Source organism: Nicotiana tabacum, chromosome 13 (genome assembly GCF_000715075.1).
Source record: "Nicotiana tabacum cultivar K326 chromosome 13, ASM71507v2, whole genome shotgun sequence".
Taxonomy (NCBI): domain Eukaryota; kingdom Viridiplantae; phylum Streptophyta; class Magnoliopsida; order Solanales; family Solanaceae; genus Nicotiana; species Nicotiana tabacum.
Genome location: NC_134092.1, coordinates 117,537,793 through 117,552,512, shown reverse-complemented (window position 1 = coordinate 117,552,512; position 14,720 = coordinate 117,537,793). Strand labels below are relative to the sequence as shown.

Sequence of the window (14,720 nt, the reverse complement as noted above, 5' to 3'; positions counted from 1 at the left end):
TGGTCACAGGGAAACAAACACAATTATTAAATGTACAGATAGATAGCCAACGGAACTATAATTATGACTTATGTAGATAGTATTATTATCTCCTTCATTATTTCATGTGTATTAACAATTCAGTAGTGGCTATTTGTGCAGCTAACGAGGTTTATCTTTCTTTTGTCAATTTTAGTACTATACAATCTGTCTTGAGAGCAAAAGAGAAGACCAAAAATTAAGGGGGAAAATCACTAAGCTAATACTCCGGGAAAAATACATAATTTTGTTGTTCCAGTGTTAGAAGCATGAGATTTACATGCAGTTTAGGCGTTTGGCGAATTGGAAGAAATTTTTCTATCGTTAACTTGAGGTTTCTGATTCGCGTCATGAAAATAAAAAAAATTCTTGACAGAGAGCGTTTCTAACTTTAATGGGCCCCACACTATGTGAATGGGAGTATCGGATTACTATTTATAGATAAGATTGTAAGTTTAAAATTTTGCAAAATTTCAGTCAACAATAGTTAGCAACTTAGCATGAGAGACATCTAAGTTGTTGAAGCTCCAGAATCAAGAAACAAAAGGTCCCCCTTATGTCGGAGCATTTCGAATTACACCTTTCAATTTTCAAACTTTTATCTCTTTCTTTTAATCAATAAATTCAATTAATCTCCTTAAACTTTTTATATTGGACAAACAATAATTTCTTGACCTCTTGAGTGTAGTAGAAAATGTCATTTGAGCTAAAAAATTTCCAGTATTCCAAACCTTTTATAAAAACATTCTAAAATTTTATATATGTACATGATGAACTATTTATTTGAAATATGAAATATTTGAGAAGAATGTGAATATGAAAACAATGTTATAAAAGGATTTCATAATTGTGATTATATACATTTAATAGGACACAACGCTACAGTTAAAGTTTTAGGTTCTAACCATAACCATAAGAAAGGTTTGTAGCAAAATATGAGGTAATGACGTTTAACTAATGTTAAGGATAGATGGTGTATATAATTTTAATGTTAAATAAGATATTATTGGCTAATTATTCATTGTGGAAAGGGAACTTTTCACACAACTTTACCCTTTGTTTGCCCGGCCTCATTTGTCACAAAGTTCCGTCCATTAGAATAATTGTGCCTTCGTATAATTATCTCATTTATTGACTAAGATGTAGCTGATTGATTGATCATACAAAAATTAAATGGTATAAAAAAAATTGAGAATGTTGGCCTCAAGTCCTCAACTAAATTATTGTTTTTTTTCGATTTTTGGATCAATGTGGATGTTTTTTATATATCCCATTGAACATGTGAATGTAATAGTGTAGTGCAACATAAAAGATTAAGAGGTAAAAGTAAAACAAGAGTTTACTTTATCTTTATAGCTTTGTGATATTGCTTTGTCTAGATAAGATTTTCAAATATTTCGGCATAAATTTATCGTGAAGTATAAATGTTCCTTATAATCTGCATCCTATATATTGTTCTTCCCTATGAATAGATATCCCGGAACAACAATAAAATTGTCACAATGCACTGGGCTGTTTTTTATAATTTATTTTATGAATAGATAATGATGTGAAACTTTGGTGCAAAGCTAAATCTTTTTTGTGTGATCTATAGGTTTAAGCTGTAAAAACAACAATTAATATTTGTATTAGAGTAAATTGTCTATATCACACCCCTTGAGATGCGACCCTTACTCGAACTCTACGTGAACACGGAAAGTCTTGTGCTTCCTGGCCTTTTTTTTTTTATGAATAGATAATGATGTGGTACTTTTATGCTGATGATATCTTCAACAATCGTTCATTCCATAATGGGAACAAAGCTCGAGGGTAATGTCAAATTGACATGGACTCCCACTAACTACCATATTGTTTCTAAAAAGCTTATTTAATCTTTTCTTGGACCTAAAAGCTTGGACTGCCAATAAAACTACGACGACTAATTTGATTCTAATAAATCGACCAAATATGAAAGGATCAAAAGTTTGAAAAGATACTATTGAAGTGCTAATCTTGATGAGACATATTGTCTATAACAACATTAATGTGAAAAAACTGATTTGTTGTTTTTTTGTTGTAAGGAATAAACATGGACCAGTTTCTTTCTTGTCTCATGATATTGATCTTCTCTTTTGTCTTTAATGGAGACAAATCTACAAGTAAAAAAGCAAAAAATTTACATATATAGATATGTTCATATTCGATCAAGTCATCAAAAAGACGTTGAAATACTTATTTATAAATCCATCTTGATTACTGGCGAAAAAAGTTTCTTTAATTATTTTTTATGGTAACATACAGTTGTAATAAAAAAAAATTTGTCAGAAAATTATATCGTGCATTTAAGCAAAACTGTAACAGTTCAGTTCGCTAATAATATTATCCGCTCTGGGTCTAGGCCCTCACGGATATATATATATATATATATATATATATATATATATATATATATATATATATATATATATATATATATATATATATATATATATATATATATATATATATATATATATATATATATATATATATATATATATATATATATATATATATATATATATATATATATATATATATATATATATATATATATATATATATATATATATATATATATATATATATATATATATATATATATATATATATATTCTTGTATGAGAAAAACCTTTAGTGTAGATTTAAATTGAGTGTCAGCCTAATAATTTTTGAGTTCCCTTATTATAGAATTTATGGCTCCTGCAACGCAATGAGTTGTGATTTTTTATTGGTACAAAAAGGTGTATATTGTTTAAAAAGATTTTAGTGTCACCGAAATCAAGTTAGGTATAGCAGAATAAAGTTGAAAAAAAGGAATAAGAATAAATTCTAAAAATCTATAACTAAACTGCAAAGAAAAGAAGCAGAATTTTAGTCAGTACTTTATTTAATCACTTCTTGACCAGTTGAACTGGTTAGGGGATAATGCTAAAGTCTATCTGCTTCTTTAGACTAGGAAGATAAGCATGAAAAGAAAAAAGCAAAAAGATATAAGCAAATTGAAAAGGAAAACTCACTTGAAACTTGATTTAAAGAGAAAAGGGGATATAATTCTAACACTAAACAACAAAAGGAGTTTCTAGTTAAGTAAAAAAAGAGAAAGATAGGCCCTTGGCTAAGCAAGAGTTTATGTTTTTAAGAAAATTAAATAAGATTTGTTCTACACCTTCTTCATGAAGAAACAAATTAATTAAATTCCCAAATACAATTAGTGATTATAATCTCAAAACCTTTACCTACTTATATTCTGCTTTTATTGATGCTAAAGTTATAATTTCCTTTTATATTCAAATTTGAGATTCTTCCTCTCAAGCTTAGCTTTCTGCTTTATTTCTCTGTTGGACACTTCAACTTGTCCACTTGTTTGCGGATGGTATGTCGTGGCAACTCTGTGGTGGCCCCATATTTGACTAGAAGGTTATTCAACAACCAGGGGCGGCTCTAAAGGCTAGGTCACTTAGGCCATTGCCTTAGGCCCCCAAAATTTGAAGGCCCCAATTTACCTTAAACTTTTATTATTATATATTATATAATTTATATAAATAATTATTATAAAGAAAAGTGTTACGGTATATATTTTTGCTATTTGATTGAAGTTATTTTATACCAATAAGTTCATAAACTATGATAATTTTCTTACTCATTAATTAGTATATTTGTTTCACTATTCAATTTTAATTTAATCTTTTTTTTATATAGGAATTAAGTTATACATTCCGACAACATACTAAATTTCTTTTACAATCTTCTCTAAAACTGCATGAATACAAAAGCGTTCGTGCACCGATTTTCTTTTAGTGTAATTCAATATATTATATTAGGTTATTTATAATTTATTTTAGATATTCACCAATAAGTACTACTAATTAATAGAATGAACTACAATTATTATTTAAATTGATTAGGAATAAATATTTTTGACACCGTCAATACTCAAAATTTAAGCTATTACGTTATGTACGTTTATTTCTTTTTCTTGATTGTGATGATAGCCAAATCAAAATTTTTACTTTGAGTTCTAGACCTCAACAACCAATAATCCACTTTATTCTTTGTGTTCTTTTTCCAATTTTTTTTTGTTGTTTGAAATTCGCTATTTTTTTAATCTTAAATGATTAATTTGTTATTTCGAAAGAAAATTTTGTTGTTAGTGTAAATTTTTAATAAAATAAATTTAAGGGTCTCTCAATAAGGTTTCGCCTTAGACCACAAGATCCGTTGAGCCGTCCCGTATATGTTATCCCAAAAGAACAAATATTGCATGAAAATTTTATATATACGACCTTACCAAATATTCAAAAGTAATATTATGCCCTCCTTTCCTCAGTATTTTGAAGTTCTTTCCTCTATATGAGAAAGTCACTTTAATTTGGCATAGCCGCGCCCTTACGTTATGAATCACATACTTCAATTTTAAGCTTAGGTGCTTTCTATCATATAATCTGCCTATAGATAAAGAAAGATAAGAGATGTCCGATTAAAAAATAAATTAAATAAATAAATAAATATACCAAGGTTTTGGAATGAAAAGGAAAGTTAAATCATATGCTTAAAGATTGGGTAGATAACTCCTTTCCAAAGAAAATAGTTTAAATGAAAGTCGTAAACAGAAGTATTCTATCGACGTGCATGGAATTGCTGATCCTTTGGTTTTCATTTTTGTCTCTTTTGCATGGCATTCTTATCCTCTAACACTTGCTTCTATTTTTACTTAAACCCAGCTACTCTCCCAGATAAAAGTATCAAATTATTCTTGGTTTGTCCATTGAAAAAATATCTACAAACATTTCTTCCTTATTTTATGTTTTCATCGAGTTATGATAAGATTTCTATGACAATATTCTTGAAGCCATGCAAGAAGAGATATGCGTAATATGAAAAAAAAAATCTCTTGCATTTTAATTGGCTTTAACTTATATATTCTGATAAAATAATTTTAACACAATTAGTGTAATATGATAACCTATTGTAGTTGCTAAGTTCTGTGGCTTATTTTCTAGATAACTAGTTCCATTATGTTGAACAACTACCTACAATTATCTTTTAGGTAATATGATACTGCAAAAACTCGCAACTGTAATGCAGGAAGAGGAAATATGGTTACTAAGCGTAATTGAATTAAAATATATGGTGGCAAAATATGATGAAGACAGAGATAATTAATATGATCGAAGTATATGGAAGCAAATTAAAGTTCAGCATTAATATTATATAGTATTACAAAGATCAAAGAGGTGTTAATGTACAAGAAATCCTACATCAAACTCTCCATATCTAATCTAAGGGACCTATTTCTTCATCAGTTAATCTCAGTTTAATTATACCCTCCCCGTATTTGTAGATCACTGAAATAAAAGCTATTACTAAAACATAAAAAAAAACTAAGAAAAGAAAAATTACAACAGCTGAGTTTCTAACTTCACTGATCCTTTCACAAGACTTGAATCTTGAAAATGACTTGTTTGTCCACTGCTTCCCAAATGCCAATATCACGAGACACCAAATTATTTTCATCTCCATTTTCCTCAGTTGCAATATTCAAATCTAATACTGAAGGAACAATTTCATCTCCATTTTCTTGACCTTTGATCTCCTTAAGTTGATCATCATCACATTTCCTTAGAGGAGAACAAGCTCTAGAAACTGAACTAAAACTCTCAGAACTGAAAATGACAATAGCATCCTTAAATGACACTAAATCACCATCAGCAAGTGTAAAACTTCCAGTTTCTATAGCTTTCTTGATACCCTTTTGACAAAAAGAACCAACTTGCTCAATATCTTCCATTAAAAAAACTCTACTTGGATTTTCTTGAATTGATTCTACAAATCTCTCAAGATAACTCTTCCCATGTTCATTTCTTGATCTTTTGTTACTCACTTCTTCAGTTGAATCTGATCTTGTTGATGATGAAAAACTGCTAATTCCAATGGAAATAAAGCTATCTTCTGAACCAAAAACAAGTTTTGCTAACTCCCTTGAAATTTTCTCTTTGCCTTCAGAATCAGCACCTAAAAAGAATAGCCAAGATTCTTCCTTTTTGGACCTACAATCAAGAATTGTAGTAACTATCTCAGGAATTATGTCTTTTTGCCATGGGACTTTCTTCTCCAATGCCTTGCAAAGGATTTTCATGTTGTCTGAATTAAGCTCAATGAATCTATCAATATTCTCCATGTATCCACTTGCTTCACTAGAGGAAGCTGAGTTAGGACTTGAATTGGGATTAGATAAAAGCTCTGGCTTGGTTTCAGCCTCATTTTCAGATGTGAAGAATTGGTGTTCTTTTGGTGATTGATTTGATTCAAATATCACAGGCCAATTCAAAAGGCTCTTATGCAACTTGCTGGAGCTTTTCATGTGATGGTCATTTGAAGAGGATATTGAATTAGATGAACAGGGAGATGGTGAAGATAGTGGACTAAAGCCTTTCTCAAGGAAATGAGGTTGTCGTTTATGAACTGAATTGCAAATAGAGTTCCACTTCTTGCAGAGATTTACCATCATCTCATATTCCTGTTAAACAAGCAGAACCAAGAAAAAAAAATTAGTCTTTTTTCTTAAAAAGTTTAACTTTTATCCACTTACAGTATAAAGACCATACCATTAAAAGATAACTACAAGTAAGCATCGATAAAAAGTAAGATTGGTAAGTGGGAAAATAAGATATATTACCTACTACAACATATTAAAATACATAGTAAAAACACAATGTATATAAGTTAAATCTGTATATTATCCATGCTTAATTAATATTAGGATGATGGGCTATGAATAAGGACCTGATCATTGTTAACTTGTCTGTGTTCATCCTTGTACTTTTGGAGCCAAGAAGGCAAACTTGAGCTGAAGTAAGTAGTTGTTGACTCAGTTTTAACTTGTATACTTGTGATTGTCTTAGCTTCTCTGTTAAAATTGGCTAAACAATCAGCACAGCAATTCAGTTGCTTCTCAACTCCAACTTTACCAAGTGACCAGCTTGAACCATCCATTGCTGCCTTGCTTCTCAAGTGACCATGCAAATCACTGGGGGTAAAAAAGCAAGAAAGTGTAAAGAGAGAAAATAAATATCCTTTTTTGCTATCTTTATTTTTTTCGGGTGTAGACTTGGCGTAACTGATAAAGTTCAAGCCGTGAAAACAGTTTCTTGCATAAATGCAGAGTAAGACTGCGTATAATAGACCTTGTGGTCCGGCCCTTTCACGAACTTCGCATATAATGGAAGCTTAGTGCACCGGGCTGTCTTTTTTTAAAATTCTTTTGGAAGAAATAATGCAAAAATGGTAAGTTTTGAGAAAGTACCTCTCAAGGTTGAGACTAAGAGCCAAACTTCCAGCAGGAATAGTAAGAGGATAAAGATCCCAAAGTGTCTGCAATGAAGGATGACCACTTTTACATTTTATGTAAGTTTGAAAACTGGCAATTCCAATAATCCACAGCCTTCCATTTTCCCCTATTGCACCACTCAACAATCTACTAAGTTCCATTATCATATGCTCCACAGGAGAATAGTAGCTCATATTCCTTTGTTGTTCACCATATTTTGTCCAAAACTCAGACACCCACCTAAGATCACCTAAATACAAAACAACCCCTCTATTCATATAGTTTTTCACTAAAGTCCTTAGCTCTCTAAGTTTGATCTCAAACTCTTCTCTTGAAATATTTCTTAAAGTAAAAAGTGGGACACTTATAAACTGCACATGTTTCATATCTCCTGAAACTTCTCCTTTATCAAACTTATCTATAACTCCTTTAACAACTCCCTCAGCTGTTGCTAAACACTCTCCAATAATAACTGTATTTTTCCTTTTCATCATTGTTTCCACAACACTCATCACATCATCATTCTTTACTTGATATCCTGTTTTACTAAGTGACAAATTTAGAACACTAGCTGATGATGCTATTTGTGACATGTTGGTATTTCCTAGGACTAGTACTGGCTTTGTGGTAATTTCCTTAGAGCAAATCTCCAAACTAGAAACAACTTGCTCTACATTATTTTTCACTTGAGGACTAGAAAAACCAGCTTCCCGCATAACTCTACTAATACTTGGATCATCAAGAATTGAAATAACAAGCTGTTCTATTTCTACTTTAAGGGCTAAAATAGGCTGTTGTTGATTCTCTATCGATCCGCGACGTTGATGAGCTTGAGCCCTTTTGAAAGCAGCAACTAAGGCATTAGAAAGAGAAGGGAGATGAGAATGAGGACCTAAAATGGGAGATGAAACTGAGGTAGGAAGTCTATTGAGTGCAACATTGAAGCAAAGTTCAAGTGCTTTGCATTGGAGTGGATGAGAATGGGATTGAAGACAAGCTCTTTTGAGAAGTCCAGAGGAAGATGAAAGCATAGCACTTGCTACATGAAGAGGAGTAACTTGTGCATGTCCTCTTCTTCTAGCTAAGTTTACAGCTTGTTTTACTATACTTGCTGATTCAGGAGTTAATGACTGTTGAAAAGTATAACCACCTGTCCTCATGCCGTTAAACTGTCAATTTATGATGAATCCTTACGGTACAGAAAACTGTAATCTTGAAACTAGTAGGATATTTTTGAAGAAAAAATCAAAGATGGAGAAGTGGAGATTTTGGATTCTTGGATTTCATTAGGGTGGCAAGAAGTTATTTTTGGTTATGCCTCGTACCGCTAAACTGTCAATTTATAATAAATCCTTACAGTATAGAAAACTGTAATCTTGAAAACTAGTAGGGTATTTTGAAGAAGAAATCAAAGATAGAGTAGTGGAGATTTTGGATTCTTGGATTTAGAGTGATAAGAAGAACGAGTTTTGTTTTTGGTTGTGTGTGTGTTATGTAGTAAGGGAAGAAGTGAAGGGAATTAATAGGAGTTAAAAAGGAAGAGGCGTTGTTCTTTTCTTGTAGTTGTTGGTTTAGTATTGAGAAAGTGGAAAGCATGTGAGGCAAAGCTAAATTGTCTCTCTCTTCTTTTCGGCTATCATATAAAGGGATAAAGGCATCAGATGGGATAATTGGAAGTTGGACTGGTTATCTTTTCTAGAAAAGAATTAACTAGATACTGCAATCAAAACAATAAGAATGATAAAGATTGATTCAAATTAATCTTTATCATGTGGGCTAAAACATGTGGGCTTTATCTTTCATAGATTTGTATTAAGGCAACTTACACTAGAAGTGTTACTTTGTCACAAAATACTGGTAACGTATTTAAAGGTGTGACCTAGTTGTTACTGAAGTAGGTTAAAATTAAAATAAATAAGGATTCAAATTCTGATACATGTACTTATAGAAAGTAATAGTATCTAATACTCCTTCCGGTCGATATTATTGTCGTGGTTACTAGATATATCTGGTCCAAAATAATTAGTACTATTATTTTAGAAAATCAAGGTGTACTTTATTTTATTTTTTTCATTTTGCCCTTAAACATCATTGAATAATAGAGAGAATATTTATTAAAGAAAGATTAATTTACTGAAAGATAAATAAGGGTATTGGAGTAACAAAATTCTTCTTATTAATTAATTTTTAAAATATGTGTAAAAGAGAAATACGACAAATAAAATAGATAGTACAATTACCATTATCATAAAAGCATACAGTACAATTAGGAACACCATCATAGTATAATTTAGTGAGTATGATATGAGTAATAGGTTTCTGAATCAGAACTTTGGTAAAAAGAGAAAAGGTAGGAAAAGAGAAAGGGAGAGAGGGAGAGAGAGAGAGAGCTGAAAAGAGAAATGAGGACTGCCTGTCGGTTTGAAGGAATTGGGAACTGTGTTTTTTGAGCTTCAAGCTTCCTACTTACTATGTAGTATTCATCTCTTTCTCTTAAAGACTCTCAAAGTGTAAGGAATAAAGCTTTCTTTGGATGATTAGTTGCAAAAAGTATTCTTTAAAAAGATGATGATTGGGATTTTGTGTGATGTAAAATTAATTTTTTTTATTTACATGGAATTTGTGAAAAGAAGATCATTATTTGCTTGGCAGAAAACTTAACGAACTTCGATGAAAATCTCTTCACATCTCTCATATAATTAGTGTAACTTTTCTTCTTCCCTAGTATATTTTTCTATTCTTTTTGGTGTATATCTTCATTAGATTTTCTAATTATGTATTTAATTGTTCTTATTTTCGAGAATAAAGTTATCATAACGGCCCACACAAAGCCCTTTAAACCCCCCCCCCCCCCTCCCCCCTCTCCCAAAACCAAAAAAATCCGTCAAACAGACTATATTTTGTGCATTATCAGTGTAAATATATTATCGTTAAGTTAATTTGACATACAACAACATTGAGTTGAGGAGTTTTGATAAAACACTACAATTCAGAACCTAAATATCATATATAAATATAGTTTGTATAATTACCTTTTATAGCTATTGTTCAATTGTTAGTAACTTGTATAATTTGTATTCATTCGCTCTAAATCGTTGTATTAATGTATGGCAATACACTATACATTGTATAGACTATATTTACCGCTAGAATTTTGTACAAAATACAAATAGTAGCTACGAGTTATAATTATTTTAAAGTATATTTATGTATGATAAATACAGTATATAAGTTAGTTACACCATGTAATTTGATATGGAAATTTGAAATATAAAGTGATAACCCAGTAATGTAAAATCTGAACATTATACATAACCAAACCATAAATAAGAGAGGGTTCTCAGCCCATCACACCTCTGGACGGATACAATAGTAGTCCATTCCGTACTTCCCATTATGGGCTTGTTATTGGGCTACTAAGTCAAGATAACTGAAATTGTCATGGACAAAACATACAGTTTCGCTATGAAATTGGGTTTGGGTCCTTTGGGGGAAAGGGATTTTTACCTAAGAATCTTACATAAATGTCCCAAATAAGTCATAACTTACCATCATCTAACCATTAATCATAGACTTACCAAAACTAGGCAAGCACATATAAAAATTGAAAATCCAAATAAACAAGGTTCTTTCTCTCCAAGAATCACACGCAAAGATCTCATTTCATATTTTTAAGCATGATCAGCAACATTAGATGCAAAACGGAAAGAAAATTTTATGGATGACGTAACAAACAAGGTGATGAAATACAAAAAAAAAATATATATATATATATATATATATACAAGATTCTAAAAATCTAAGCAAAAAAGGGACCTTTTTCAATAGGTATAGTTGAAATTCATTAAAAACATATAGATAAGTCAATAAACAAAATTTGAGGAAGATTGGAGGTGATTTGGACTGATTTTGTATCAGTTAAGTATAGTTGAAATTCATTAAAAACATATAGATAAGTCAATATATAAAATTTGAGGAAGATTGGAGGTGATTTGGATTGGTTTTGTATCAAAATTCGCAGTTAAAATCGAATTCAAAAAAATCTTCTAGGTCACATGTATCAAACATGTATCATGCATATATCACACACACATGTATACTTGAATATACATGTGATACACATTTGATACAAATATGATACATATGTGATATACACTGTGATACATATATCATTTTTTTCATGTTCATCTTCTACTTCGAATTTTCAATTCAAACATCAAAACTTCACCAAATCATCCCAAAAATGAGATTCAAACATCTTAAGATGTACCCAATTTATTCTAATAGCATCCACTCAAAAGAAAATAAAAATTTGACCTTTTTTTTTTGCTACAAAAAGCTAATTGGTAACACTTGGCTAATATTAGTAATATTTTATGAATTGACCAATTTTTGTAGTAAGCTACTTATAAATGAACATAGCTGGTAGTTTTCCTTTTACCTATAGATACTACATATGAAACTTATTTACCCTCTCTAATCAAGTTAACTTAATTACATGATCATATGTAATTTACCAATTATATACAAAATAGTTTTACATGAGTCTCCCTTGATTGTAGCCCATTAATTTAGTAAATTCCTCAATCACAATACTTTTTTCCTCTTTCTCTCTTTGAAATCAACCCTTTTTCTACACTGATTCTACAAGGTTTTTTCTTCAAAAACTTATAATTTTCTCTAATAATGGTGAAGAAAAGGTTATTGATCTGAACTTTGCCATGACTGGAGTTTCGATCTTTTCTGGGCTTCCCCTTTTTTTGTTGGCGTTCTAATGGCGGGCTAGCATCAGACTCTGTTTTAAAAGGCATTTCTGGGGTAAGCTCCGGGGTGAGGCGTATCAAAAACGCCCTGGAGCGATGGTGTGGGGCGATAGTCTCAAGAGGCGTACGCCCCGCAATTTGGGACGTACGCCCGGGCGTTCGGGGCGCATTTTTTTAGTAAAAAGTAAGCCCCGGAGACTTTTTCAAATTAAAACAAAATTTGTTGAATTAGTCCTTCATATAATACCCAAATTCTCAAAAGTCAGTTTGATAAGTACTCAAAAGGTTTAAAAAGGAACTCAAAAGTATTAAATTTAAAAGTAAAGATCTTTTTTATTGATTTAAGCCCTAATTCATGGGTTTTCCAATTTTTTATCTTGTCCGCTAGTCTGCTAATATCTCCCAAAAGCAATGAATATTTAATTTTTTTTACAAATACAAATAGAACTACATTCTTCTTCATAGCAGCAAATTCAAAGTTCAAATTGCAGGTTAATCATCCTTTTTGTTCCTCCATATAGAAAACTTTATTCTTTGACTCAAATTACTTGTGCTTGTAAGTAACATATAATAGACTATTTTAATTAGTTTTTTGTGGAGATGGAGCACACATATATATAGTTTTCTTCAATATTTATGTAATTTTACCTGTTTATAAATATTTACTGTCATTATATTATTTTATAAAATATTAAAAACTAAATACCTATGGGGCTTATGCCCCGCTGAGGCATATGTAAAACGCCTCGCCTTACGCCCACGCCTTTTAAAACACTGGCAGCAGATTGATATTAATTATTTGGCTCGATTGTTCGAATTGAGATTGTCAATCAATAAATTTTGAACGTGTTTGACTCTCGACCATTGACATCCATTAAAAAAGCTTCGAAGCTTTGTATTCGAATTCGAATTTTTTTAGAAAATATTATTTGTTTGGATTGGGTGTTATTGTAAATGATTGAATATTCTATGGAATTTATATCTCGATTTTGAGGGTATTTGGTGAAGATTAGATTTGATTTTGGCTGGATTTTCAGATTGAAATTCAAAGAATAAGAATGCATGACATACAATATACATATAAAATCATATTAAAGTTGTATAATAGTTGTATAAAATTTGTATGAAAACTGTATTTGGTTGTATTTTATTTGTAGTTATATATATTTTTTTGACTGATGTATGAACATTGAAAATTTATTGTATATTTGTCACGATCCAAAATCCCACCACAGGCGTCGTGATGGCACTTAGTCTCTAAGACTAGGTAAGCCGATTAATCATTTTCTTTTTTGAAATATATAATTTAATACAAGTGTCGAAACCAATAGCGAAAATAATTGTAACAACCTACCAAGAATGGTAATACAGAGTCACGAACTCTAACTGAATACATGAGATGATCTCAAAGATCGAATATACAATACTGTTCGAATAAGAGTTGGCGGTACAATATAATAGAAAGACTCCAAGGGACTGCGGTCTTACCTTGAAGCCTTGCGATCACACTATAATCTATGTCCGAATCTGATGTCTCCAATACCTGGCTCTGCACAAAAATGTGCAGAAGTGTAGTATGAGTATACCACAATCGGTACCCAATAAGTATCAAGACTAACCTCGGTGGAGTAGTGACGAGGTACAACAAGACACTCACTAGTCAAATAACTTGTGCAATATAGCATACAAAAAATAATAGAAAATAAATAGCAATGATGACAATAATAATCAACTTGTGACATAAACAGCAAGGCAACAAGAACGCCATAAATATTTCTCAAATGAATAATAAACACAAGTAAAGCCAATTAATCAAGTCCTTCAAAATATACATCTTTTATCTATAAGTTTTTCAAATAAAAATCTTTAGAATGTAATCCGTACAATTAAATATATACCGAATATACTTCCTTCAAATAAATGTCTTACGAATATAATTCTTTCAAATATATATCTTTCAAATATAATTCTTTCAAGTAAATATCTTTCGAATATAATTCTTTTAAGTAAATACCTTTCGAATATAATTCTTTCAAGTAAAAGTCACCATGTGACACCTCATTTAACTTTCCTAGTGTGATAAATATATTCAACATATCACATCGAATAGCATGGTAATACCTTTGTGCACTTGTCTCATTTTCAGCATATCACATCAAATGGCACAGAAATATCTTCGTGCACTCGTCTCATTCTCACCCAATGTATATATGTAGATCAAATCAATTGGCACGGCAACACCCTTCGTGCATTTATCTCTTTCTCACCGAGCATACATATAACATTACTAACTAGGTGGGAGAAATACCAATAACAATAAAAGAAATAAAGTGGGAGGCACACAGGAAGCAACAACGACTACAAGTCATATAGAAAACATAGGTGCACAATAACAGCTCAAGATAATGGCATGAATGTATACACAACGAAAAAATATCACAATATAATGTATGTCTCTTGTCCTTGCCTGCACGGAAACACCCTTCGTGCCATGAACATATGATAATATAAAAATAATGGCACGACATCACCCTTTATGCTTTTACTCTCATCCTCACATGGTAATGTATATGAAATGGCACGGCATTATC

The 14,720-nt window shown here is 31.0% G+C and overlaps 1 protein-coding gene across 1 annotated transcript; it reads right to left on the bottom strand.

Annotated features, from left to right (window-relative positions):
- Positions 1 to 5,217: 5,217 nt before the first annotated feature.
- On the bottom strand, positions 5,218 to 8,863 carry LOC107799864 (protein SMAX1-LIKE 3-like). Its single transcript, XM_016623003.2, has 3 exons — positions 7,343 to 8,863; positions 6,823 to 7,066; positions 5,218 to 6,556 (listed from the first exon to the last, which is right to left on the bottom strand). Exons 1-3 carry the CDS (start codon positions 8,524 to 8,526, stop codon positions 5,471 to 5,473), a joined length of 2,514 nt encoding a protein of 837 aa, XP_016478489.1. The 5' UTR covers positions 8,527 to 8,863; the 3' UTR covers positions 5,218 to 5,470.
- Positions 8,864 to 14,720: the final 5,857 nt, after the last annotated feature.

Excerpts from the sequence above, each read along its gene's own strand:
- LOC107799864 (XM_016623003.2), bottom strand. The coding sequence starts at position 8,526 with ATGAGGACAGGTGGTTATACTTTTCAACAGTCATTAACTCCTGAATCA. Across the intron at positions 7,067-7,342 it reads CTTAGTCTCAACCTTGAGAG|TGATTTGCATGGTCACTTGA; the intron begins GTACTTTCTCAA and ends TTTTACCCCCAG. Across the intron at positions 6,557-6,822 it reads GACAAGTTAACAATGATCAG|GAATATGAGATGATGGTAAA; the intron begins GTCCTTATTCAT and ends CTTGTTTAACAG.